We start from the raw sequence: 12,276 nt of genomic DNA, 5'->3' as shown, positions 1-12,276 counted from the left end.
ATGTTGGTTTGGGATCTGGTCCCCATGAGGCTTTGTTGATGTGGCTTTAGCTTTGTAGGACCCAGGCTCCTGGCTTCTGAAGAGGAAAAGTAAACAATGGTTGGGTCACCCACTGACAGCCAAGGCCTGTGTGTAGATAGGTTCATCATGGCTACTGGCCTTCCTCAAGGCTGAGCAGTTGCTATGGCAAAACCCACAGTCAATGGGAAGGATAAGTGTTCACACTCCATCAGGAGACATGGCAACTCTCCTGGCTGAGGACAGATATTCAATCCTCTCACATAAAAGGAACCAGTAATTATGAAATATGAAACAGTCTATTCTAGCTTCCAAGCACAAGGGAAAGAGATTTCTGTTAGACGAGAGTACAGATTTACAAGTGCCCAGTCATTAAGTACAAATGAATTTGGGGTCAGTCAGTTGGAGCACTTGATAAATTTTATTCCAGTATCTCTCTTTAAAATGCGATGGGTAAAGTATTGCAGTGCCTGGGGTCCAGAGAGAATACAGGCTTTCAGAATTAATAAGGTTTCCTTCCACAAAAACGAAACAGAGCCGAAATCAATTGTACCTTCCAGGACTAGGGCCCTCGAGGTCTGGAAGCTCTTCTTACAACATCTGGCTGGCAGCTGCGTTTCCTAGCTAACGGTCCTTGAGCTTCATTAATCAAGACCCTAGGGAACGGCAAACTTCACCCAGCTCTGAAGCTGTCTGGCTGTTTTTCTTCCCCTCTTGTCGTCTTCTAATGGACTAATAGAAAAGGAGAGACAGTGATCGTAGAAGAAGAATATAGAACCCAGGGGGTTAGAGCAGGGCACCATCTTACTTGTGTTTCCCGTGTCCGAGTCTTCGAGAGTGTAGCATGTATGCTGCCTCTCTTAAAGACTGAATTGAAGATTGTACAACAGGAATTTGTCAAATACTATAAGTGACTATTTACAGAGGTTTTGTTTTGCCTGTCTTTTGGTTTGTTTTGGTTCGGTTAGATACTAAAGGGACACTTTCCCAGCCCTCTGAAACTTGCTGTTCAAGTCAAGTAGCATAACTTGACTTTAGAATAAGAAATTCGTGTCGTAGGTGTCAAGAGCTTAGAATAAGGAACCGGTGTGAGCCTGGCTCAGTGGGGTAGCTTGTGATTCCCTCACGTGGCTGAGCTTTTAAAACACTTGCACTTCTTACCTTTGCCGAACATCCTTGGGTATGAATCCGCATGCAAATCTGCCTGCATCTTGGATGTTCCTATGGTAGCATCATGGGTGTAATGCCCGTGATGTATAATTGACGAGCATCCTTCTAGAACTTCGTGCTTCTACTAGTTTGGGATGAGAGGAACAATGTCACAGCATCCTACCAAACTCTCCCTTACTACACACTGCCCTTAACCTAAATAATTCTTACTGACCTCGGCTGGCTTAAGGACACGTCTCCTGAACACTCCATAGTTCCTGGTGTGTATTCTTCCCCTGAGTACTCCGTAATTCCCTGTACGCGTTCGGGGCACTTTTCTACTGTCAGTGTGTTGTATGCCATTATTGTGCTATTTTGAAATGAAATTCATCTATATAGATTTACGTGCACTATATTAAAAACGCTGTTATGAGAAAAATTAAAGGCAACAGAATAAATAACGTACTTATTCCAATATGTGAGAAACCTGGGTGAGCCCCAGCTTGAGATAAAACACAGTCAGTTGTTCGTCTCTCAAGCTGCCAACATTTCTCCACAATAAATGCGGGCAGACGAAAACAGTATTCCCCCCAAACCCCATTGTTGTTTCATTGATCATCCTGAAAAACTGTGAATATTTAAAATTTCCAAAAGTACCTTGTTTAATATGTAAATGTGGACGACATTTTATGTTTAACAGCAATACTTTCCCCCAGGTGAAAATCACACACGATGTCAGGAAATCCTTGGGAGTGACTCTCACATGATAGACTTCCTTCCTGTGCAGCCTGGCAGTGCTAAAACTCGATTTATATAGACCAGGCTGGCCTCAAACCTGGATATCCTCCTGCTTCTGCCTCCCAAGACTGGGATTAAAGGCACGCACCATCACTGCCCCACTGGTAGTGTGATTCTTAACTGCTCTACGCTAGTCTCGCCCCGTCAACATCAGAATGATAGAACAAACAAGCCAAAACAAAAATAAAGTCCTCCCCAGATGCCTTGCTGTGGTACCCACTGAGCCTCAGTCTTAAGCGACGGGGCTGAGGCTGGCTCCTGCACAGCCATCATGCTCGTATGACTCCAGAGAGTGTGTGTGCCTGTCTCCAGTTCCTGTGTGCACTGACTGTCCGAGAGGCTCCTGCCAGCACAGGGCTGGCTGCTTATCAATTCCTTGCTAATGCTAATTGAGAGTGATTAATCTTGGGGCCACTCTGTCCTCTACAATTATCTCATGGAGCTGGAGTCTCGTGCATACTCTTTGTTCAATTCTCAACTGTGGAGAGAGTCTGCAGTGCTTCACCTTTTAAAATGTCAGAGACATCAAGAGCTCTTCTTAAGTCGGTGTTTTATTACCAGAAGCCTTGGGAAACGTCACTGCCCTCTCCCATTAGCTAGGCTTAGATGGAGGGACTTGTTAAGATTATGAAGGCAGCAGGCTGGTGAGAGATGGGGACATGACAGGGCCCTCTGACACACTTCATGGCCACTGCACCGAAAGGTGTGGACTGTCGCCTGAAATCAGTGGATTGTATTAGAATAGCTTACCTCTTCCTTCCTTAGCTTTGATTTAATATTTATTACATGCGTGTATCTGTTCGTTCAGTGTGTGAGCCTCTCCAGTCCATAATGTCTTAACCGAGCAGGAATGCCAACAGACATTTTGGCACTCGAGAAGCTACCCTGTTGTTTGGTATATAAGGCTGGCAATGGTCTGTGCGTTCATTTTCCTAGGACTTTGTTTAGGATTCCGTATGTATATTTGTAAGTGGAATTGATTCATGGTTTTCATTTTACTTATGTTGGGATTTGATGATAGAGGATTATGCCGTGCTTGTGGCTTTATACATGGAGAATTATCTTCTTCTTAAGAGGGCAGAAGATTTAGCAAATACACGTCATCTTCTCACAGTGCTTCTTCCTTCTCAGGGGAAGCAGGTGGGAGAGCCATGCAGTGAGGCTCTGTTTTATCCGGGGCAGCCATTCCTCTTTTGCTCTTCTTCAGTTCCTTTTACTGATTTATATAATTTTATTAAAATAATCTATCTTGAGCACTCAAACACGTAAATGTGCATAACTGTATACAGAATTGCGTTTAATTAATTGCATGTTTTGTAGACTGTGTGTTTGTGACTTGTTTATAATTTTTTATATTTTATACTTAAGAGGCATATTTTTTCATTTTCTTTTTAGATTTGTCTAAAATTTGCCTTTGGAATGCCCATTCTCAACCCTCCTTTAAAAATCTGTTCTTCCGTGCATTTATGATTCTACTGTCTTTTGTATTTTAATAATGAGGTTTTAATCTTAGCTTTTCACTTTTTTTAAATGGGTTCATTCTAAGATTTTAGCATTGACTCTCTCTCTCTCTCTCTCTCTCTCTCTCTCTCTCTCTCTCTCTGTCTCTCCATCTCCCTCTCCCTTCCTCTCTGGCCTTCCTATTTTTTTAAAAATGTTTTTGGTAATGAACAGAGTTTATTCCTTGGATTGCAAATTTAGTTGAACTTTCGTTTCTTGATATGCTATATTCTTCGTTTTTGTTGTTTGGGGAAACTGCAGTTCCAGATTTATGGCCTCTTTGATACTATGGATATTAAGGCATTTTAATAATTATGTAGTTACAACTGTATTGATGTAATATTGTTATCAATATTTGATACCAATTGTTTGTATTAAAATCGACCCACTGTTTACTTCTAAATGTAACATAGACACTGCTAAATTAAACTTGTATTTGTTTTGGATGTGTTATTGACTAGTCTCCAAACACTCCCACATCTACCAAAGTGATTTTCTAATTAGCATTACAAATCTTTCTTTAATTTTCTACTTAGGTTGGAGACCATGACAGCTTACTTCGAAAGATCTGTGGCAATGAAACCTTGTTCCCCATTAGATCAGTTTCTAATAAAGTCTGGATCAGATTGAGAATAGACGCTTTAGTCCAGAAGGCTAGTTTCAGAGCTGACTACCAAGTTGGTAAGGAAACTTCTGCTTCTGTATGTGCGTCTGTTTGTCTGTCTCTTTCCCTCTCTCTTTCCCTCTCTCTCCCCACCCCCACTGTGCGCATGTGTGTCTGTGGCGTGCTGATAGAGGCCAGGGTACTGGTGTTGAATTTCTTCCTTATTCCCTTTCCATCTTATTGAGGGACAGTCCCTCCCTGAACATTGAACTCTACAGTTAAGCCGGATTTGCTGGCGACTGAGCTCTAGGGAGCCATCGACCTCTATGCTTTCAGCCCCGACCCCCAGGGCTGGGATTGCAGACACACACTATTGTAGCCAGCTTCATGGGTGCTGGAGATCAGAATTCATGCATACACCACAAGTACTTTATTGACAGAATCATGTTCTCATCCACACCTATTTTAAAAGTATTTTATTACTTTATGCGAATGGACTTTTTGTATACTTGAATATCTGGACGCAGCATGTGTGTGTCCCGCTCTCAGAAGCCAAGAGAACTGTCAGGTCCCCTGAGACTGGGTATACAGCTGTTGTGAGCTGAGTTATGGGTGCTGGGAATCAAACCTCTAGAAGAGTAGCCAGGGCTTTTTACCCAGCCACCTCTCTAGCTCCCTAACCATCCCTTCCCACATGTTTTTTAAAATGTCAAAGTCACACATTATTCTAACATTTTAATTTTAATTTATTTGAGTATTATATGTTCTTGAATGGCAGGAAAAATATTCCCATAAAAGTGTCACATTCTGCTGTATTTTTAGGCAGAGTTAAATTTGCAATGAAATTGAGGTCTAGAATTCTTTATTCTGAGCAAATATAGTTATCTTTTTTAAAAAAATTTATTTACAGCTTGTGGGGGTATGTTAAGAGGAGAAGGATTCTTTCGCTCACCTTTCTATCCTAACGCATATCCTGGACGAAGAACCTGTAGGTGGACCATCTCCCAACCCCAAAGACAAGTTGTCCTTCTTAACTTCACTGACTTTCAGATCGGAAGTTCTGCCTCCTGTGATACAGATTATATTGAGGTAGGAGTGAAACACCATTATTAATAAAGGCTCTAAATACCTTTGTGTGAAAAGGAACATTGTTTGTACAGGTCAATATCTCATAAATATAGACATAAAATTTCCTAGCAGAATACAACTTAATAGAATCCAGTATACATACATTATATGCATATATATACATAATTATGAAATGTGATTTATACTAATATATGTAGATTATTATATTCTAAAAATCATTGAACATGTTAGTACAAAATAGAATAATATCAGTAAAGGATAACATTTTTCACTTAGAAGAATGCACAGAAAAGCACTTAACCGAATCTACCTGCATCTTATAATAAAAACAATAAAAAAAAAAAACAACTGTGGAAAGAACTCTCTTCCATAAGAGGCACTAAAGCTGCCGAGATGCCATCAGACACAGTGATAGAGGTACGAAATGCTTTGCCTCGGTGACTGGTTGGTAGACTGCCTTGTCATCTCCTCCCTTCTGCTCAGCATTGTACTGGAAACTCTCGCCAGGGCTGTGGTACAAGCAAAAGATGTCCCCCGAGTGGAAAGCAAGAAATAAACCTTGTTCTTCTCATGGTTCCCAAAGGAGATTGATTCTGCACCTCCTTCTCAGTTACCGGCTGCCAAGGGCTTCACCACAGGTTGGAATTTTCCAAATGGATGTTCAACAAAATTAACTTGGCTCTATCTAATTTTCCTTAGATTGGTCCCAGCTCTGTCTTGGGATCTCCTGGAAATGAGAAGTTTTGTAGCTCAAACATACCGTCATTTATAACATCTGTATACAATATTCTTTATGTTACATTTGTGAAAAGTTCTTCCATGGAAAATCGTGGCTTCACGGCTAAGTTCAGCAGTGACAAACTAGGTAGGAGCACGTTTCCCTCTCCCCTTTTATGCTGCTATCAGAGTAAATGGGCAGTTGTACAAGGATGTTTATGTGTGTAAGGCTCTGGGTTCAATCCCCACCTCTAAAAATACAAGTTCCTTACAATAGCAAAGTATATAAGAGTGAAAAATTATAAAGTACAGTTAAAACAAACACTATACTTTCAACAAATATTTAACAATAACTATCTCATACCTATTAACAAAAGAAAAACTAAGTTGTTGTAAGTCACATGTAAGATTGGCATTGTCTCTTCTGCGCTTTTAATCGATGATAAGCACATCTTGTTTTGGGGCCCGTGCAGATTAACATTGACTGTTGTGATGATGATTGTTGTTTTTATTTTGGGGCTCATGCAGCTCATTTATTAACTGTTGTGATGACGACTATTGCTCTATTATTACTAATTCTGGCACAGAGTGTGGAGAAGTTCTCACGGCATCTACAGGAATTATCGAAAGTCCAGGTCATCCAAACGTCTACCCAAGAGGTGTAAATTGTACTTGGCATGTAGTAGTCCAACGCGGCCAACTGATCCGTTTGGAGTTCAGTTCCTTTTACCTGGAGTTTCATTACAACTGCACAAACGACTACCTGGAAATTTATGACACTGCCGCTCAGACTTTTCTTGGGAGGTGAGAATATTTTGGATTTTTTTGAGGCTGAACTTTGAAGCATAATATTTAGATTTTTGTACACAGATGACCAGAAGCGATAATGCACTTAAATCACTTTATATCTAGTTTATTTTATTTTATAAATTAGCAACATACTATTATATCTTGAAGTAAAGTGCATAGGATAGTAAGGTTGTGTATATTTTTTTTAAACAAACAATATGATATCGACTATAGCCACCCTGCCAGGTAATGCATATCTCAGAATTTCTTCTTTCTAACTTGAATTACCCGTCTTTTACTGACGTCTTTCCTTCTTTACCCTTATCCCAATTACTCTAGGTGCTGGTGACACCATTCATTACCTTCTCTACAGTTTTAGACCCATGTATCAGTGAGATAGATCATGTGGTTCTTCTGCTTCTGTTCCTGGCTTATTTAACTTAATATAATGCCCTCCAAGTTTGCCTATTTTGTTCCGTATGGCAAGATTTCATTCCTTATAAAATGGAGTTCTGTGGTATTTAGCTCAACACCACATCTTCTGTATTCGTTCATTCATCTGCTGATGGACACAGGGCCTTTCTACATCTTTGCTATTGTGCTTAATGAGCACGAGGGTCGAGTTACCTCTTCAGCATACCGATCTACTTCCCTTCAGATGCAGTCTCATATTAATTAATATTTGATAGACTGTTCAGAACTTTTTATTTTATGCTTTGGATGCCAGCCATTTTACATTCTTATAAAAATATATTTGGACTTTGTCCTGGAATGGTATTAAGTTACTTAAACCCAAGTTTTAAGTTTCCAGTTTCCCTTTTAATTATGTATTTCCTGCTTTTGAGGGTTTCCCTTCCTCATTTGATATTTAGTGTCTTGAGAGGCACTTATGTATTTTTCCAAGGACTTCTGACTTTGCAGTGCAAAGTTAAACTAGATCTTTTTTTTATTATGTTTGTATTGAATGTAGGGTTTCTATGCTTTTTAAAGGTTAAATATTTAAATATTTCTTTCTTTATTTATTGTGTACCAGTTTATTAGCTGTATGTATGTCTCTGTGTCACAATCATGGTGCCACAGAGGCCAGAATCTGTTCTCCTGGCACTGGCGTTGTAGGCAGTTACTAACCTCGATGCAGAGGCTGGGATTGAGCCCCTGTCTTCTGGAAGAGCAGCTACGCACAGAACTGCTGCGCCATCTCTCCTGCCTCCTCTGATGGCTTCTTTTTAAAGTTCTTCTTGTATCTTCTTTTCTTTCCCGTCTATTAACTTTGTAAACACTATCATTTTAAATTATCTCTAAACTTCTTCCCTCCGTCTTTACTGCTCTTCACCTTCCTTTAATTCTTACCTTAGTCTTTCATCTAAAACTTTCTTCTTTTCAAAAGTAACATAAGACTATTTTTAACCATGACAAAATGAAGATTTTGCTGAGTGGAATAAGCTTTAATGATTATGGCCCACCTTAGGATACAAGACCATGTGTGCACAGTTATTTAATCTATCTGCCTTCAGTCTTATTGAGATGATAAATCTCTGTTCTCACTAAAAGGTTATTGTACATCAAACTTATTTAATTTTTCTGTTTCTCATATTCAACATTTTAGCTTATTTCTGGTTCCATATTATTTTCCTCTCTTGTTCCAAGCATGCATTGTCTTGAGATTTCCATTTTTCTCAGCTCTTCATCCTACAGGTATTTCTCCAAGTAAAACAACATGGCATCGTGTCATGTATTGTAGCTGTGTTCAGGGGATTGCTAGAATAGATTTCTGAGTAAAGTTTCCTTGCTCTGAAGGAACAGTGACACGGTTTACTGACCACACTCTTACCTCTTCGTAAGGGAGCTGTTTAAAGACAGCAGATAACTTACACAGAGGTCGCTATCCAGGGACTCTTCTCAATGCTTAGTGACAGTCTCTTACCTGCTCCACACGTTCAGAATGATGTGAAGTCTACAGAGAAAATGACCCAGAGCAATTAAGCCATGTGTCCAAAGTCACAATGCTCCTGAGTGACGGGGCTACCTAGGGCTGTGCTGGGTGGGTTTTGGGGGCTTTAATATAGTAGTAAACACAGTAAAGGAATATAATTCCTTTAATATAGGTCTATGAAAAAGTTCCTCAGCATGCTAACAGCAGGTGACTGCAGCCCCAGCTTCCTACTCTCGTTACATTTTGCATGACTTTCAAAGCATTCGGTGCGACGTACAACTCTTCTAGTGTGTTTGTATTGTTACTGAAATATACTTGGCCTCAAGGTTGATGTGAAATAGATAACAGCCCAATGTCATCTTTATTAATATCATATTTGCATAACCTATTGCTTGGAATATGGGTTCAAATCTATCAAACATTTAAAATTTTGTGTATGTGTCTCTCCTTTCTTCATTTGGAACAGATACTGTGGAAAATCCATCCCGCCTTCTCTTACCAGCAACTCTAATTCAATAAAGCTGATATTTGTGTCTGACTCCGCCCTTGCCCACGAAGGCTTTTCCATAAATTATGAGGCAATCGATGCATCATCAGGTAACACTTCCTCTATTTCAGAAGAGATCTAATATCTAAAGCACACAAGGGCTTACTTGGAATAAAGTATAGAGACAATGTTCACCTGATTAAAAGTAGGGTAACACAGTTACTTGAACTGTGTGCCTTCTTAAGGATTCTGGGACCTAATTTTTATATCATAGTTAGAAGGAGTCGGATACAGAAAAGTAGCATCCAGTACATATCCACAGCCAGCACATGGTACCCCTACTTGCCGAGCATTCCACAGCTTGCGGGGGGTGGTTTCTGGGCCTCATATTCCTCCTGAGACTCTTGTGTCTAGTTACCGTTGAGGTATGTATCTTCTAAAGCCTTTATTCCCATCATAAATAGAGAAAAAAGAGTCTTATTCAAGATTCCTAGCCAGTTTTTCACTTATTTGTCCTCCAGGAAGCTTGGTCACTGTACTTGGATCCAGGCAAAAGTTCAGCTTCTGTGTTCTGGAAGCATGGCTTTAAAAATCCAAAGGGCAAGAGAAATGGATACATTGATCACGGGTGGAACTTACTCTAGCAGATACCCCATTATCTAGCCCAAGCACATGTAGAGTTAAAGCCCAAGGACTATAAAGTGTGGTGTGTTGTGCTGTGTAATTGACATTTTCACCGAGCCTTATTCAAGTGGTTAACAGCCAAAGACCAAAGGGGATGTCTCAGGAAATTACAGTGTGTGCACAATTTTCCATACTTCTGTAGTCTCATCTCTCTCATAGGCTTGTCCCCAAACCACACCAAATATTAGATTTGGAGTAAGTCAGTTGAACTCTGTGGGGTACAATTTTCTCATCTGTGTAATTAAAAGATTAGATTTGGTGATCTTTGAAATGTTTTCTGGTTCTAAACTTCTGTGAGCATAATTTTAATTTGCTGCTTGAATAAGCTGGTTGTTTCTTAAATAACATGTAATTCGGGCAGTACCTCCTGGAAATATCATGGCGATCTCTGCAGTAGTATACAAAATGAAACAGAGTTCTGTGATGACTGAAATGATGGTGTTAACACTATACTAGCTTGGGAGGCAGTATGAAGGAAAGAGATAGCTAAGAGCCATTAACATTACCTGGGGATGAGGAGGATAAATTTAAAATTTAATGAACAATTGTTCAGGAAGATAAGATTTGGGTAAAACTCATCAAAGCAACAGGCCCAGTAGACAGGAAGGAAAGCTGATATAGAGAATAGGCAATGGAACGGGCTCTACTCCCACATGTGTTCAGCATGCATGACTGGGTTCAGTTCCTCCCAACCCCTTCCAACAAGGAGGAACAAAGCGAAGGGAGGCACGTAGGGGGAGAAACACCAAGGGCTTAAAAAGAAGACCCTAAAGGAACAACTGCAAAGACTTCACCCTGCTTCCATGTGTGTTAGTCATGACTCCAACTCCTGCTAGGTCTAGACAGAGCTGAAATCCCAGACAAGGGAGCACAGTCCTTTTTACCACTGGACTGCTCACTATGCGTCTGCCTTTTGTTGGATGAACTCATAGGACTGGTTAACACAGTTCTATCATTTGAAAGAGCAATCAGATGATGAGACTGAGAAAGTCATATGGGTGTCTAGGTTGTTGTTGAAGCTGGCCCTGTGGTATATCTCAGAGCACAGCTGACTCAGGAGACTGGAATAGAGGTGGTGGTCAGGCAGTTGGCTAATGTTCCCAGGAGCTTGGGTGAGATGAAATGCTGACTGGAAAGGCAGCGCTGAGGACCCTCTTTTCAGCTAGCAACTTCTTCTGACTAATTTCTGTAGACTGGAATCATGTCAGATAAAAGCAGCAGAGGACAGGAAATTGTTGGCCTGAAAGCCAGTTCACTGCTCCCAAAGACATTGTTTTTAGAATAATGATGGTTTGAACGGCTGAGGTCCAGGTTCTTAGCACAGCCAATGCATGTTTCCCCCGACTCTGGCCTGCTTTCATTTAATAGAGTCAACTTTTCCTGATTTGAATCCTGTTACACTTCTATCCGTAGCTCTTGCAATAAGTCTATGATGTCAGCCCTTAAGTATGTGTTTGGGAGTTGGTTTCTTGTTCCTCCTCTGACTCCCTCCCTAAGCATTCTGCCGAAGCTCTCACTCAAATGTTCCTGAGGAGATAAAGAAAGCAAAAGCCATAACAAAAGTAACGATCTTGGGTAGAATCTCATGAGAACTCCTTACCACTGACTATGACTTTCAACATTTACTAGCACAAAGTAGGAAATATCTTCATATTGAGGTAATATGACTGGTAGACTTTACAACTTAAATTATAACCTGATCTCCTATAGCAGCTATTACTCACCCACTGATTTAAGATAGAACCAAGAGGAAACTTTACAATTAAACGAGAGCAGAAACGTACTCAAAACTCTCAGATTAAATAATATCTATACAAAAGACTACTCCATTCTTCAAATTAATTCCTGACTCACTCATGTCTGTATCCATTAAAAATACAGACGTGCAAAGGAAAAACAGTGGAAATTATGAGAGGTACCACACAAAGTTAGGCATCTCTTCATGAAACCCGCCTAAGAATCTCAGTAAGCATGATTGAATTTTAATTTTATGAAGCGTCTAGAAAGTATAAAGTACAGTTTAGCCCAAATAATCTTTGAATGGAGACAACACCAGTTTGCCTGTCTTCCCAAGAATAGCTGGCTCCTTTGAGAGCCAAACAAAGCGAACAGGCTTCACCGTGGTGCCTGTCTCTCTTACCACTCGCTCCAGAGCTACAATGGAACTACGTTGGATGTTTCTTGTTTTTACAAAGAGAAGAGCTTCACAGTTATCCAGAGAAGTAGCTAGCATGGTTCAAGGCACAATCTTACGAGCAAATGCACATATAAAAAGGTGAATCCACTGGTGAAGCCCTCATACCCCGCAGTGCAAGTTCTCATCAGTCGCCTGGGAATGAGTCCAGAAAGGGAAGGCATGAAGTTAGGAAGTGATAACCAAGAGGACCACAGGGGATTTATCTCAGAATAATGGGAGGAAAGCATTCTGCTTCTATTCTTATATCCCAGGATGGTAAGAGCAATACTCAGATTAGAACAGTCATTTTTAAAACATCTTCAGAAAGAAGA

The 12,276-nt window shown here is 40.3% G+C and overlaps 1 protein-coding gene across 1 annotated transcript in view; it reads left to right on the top strand.

The window, feature by feature from the left end:
* Positions 1-12,276, top strand: part of Cubn (cubilin) — a 208,006-nt gene that overhangs the window by 36,157 nt on the left and 159,573 nt on the right. Inside the window, 5 exon segments of the mRNA NM_053332.4 lie at positions 4,002-4,146; positions 4,980-5,158; positions 5,858-6,023; positions 6,463-6,679; positions 9,064-9,194. Of these exon segments, the coding sequence (NP_445784.3) occupies positions 4,002-4,146; positions 4,980-5,158; positions 5,858-6,023; positions 6,463-6,679; positions 9,064-9,194 (838 nt within the window).

Source organism: Rattus norvegicus, chromosome 17, assembly GCF_021556685.1.
Source record: "Rattus norvegicus strain SHRSP/BbbUtx chromosome 17, alternate assembly SHRSP_T2T, whole genome shotgun sequence".
Taxonomy (NCBI): Eukaryota; Metazoa; Chordata; class Mammalia; order Rodentia; family Muridae; genus Rattus; species Rattus norvegicus.
This window is presented reverse-complemented; position numbering and strand designations above follow the sequence as displayed.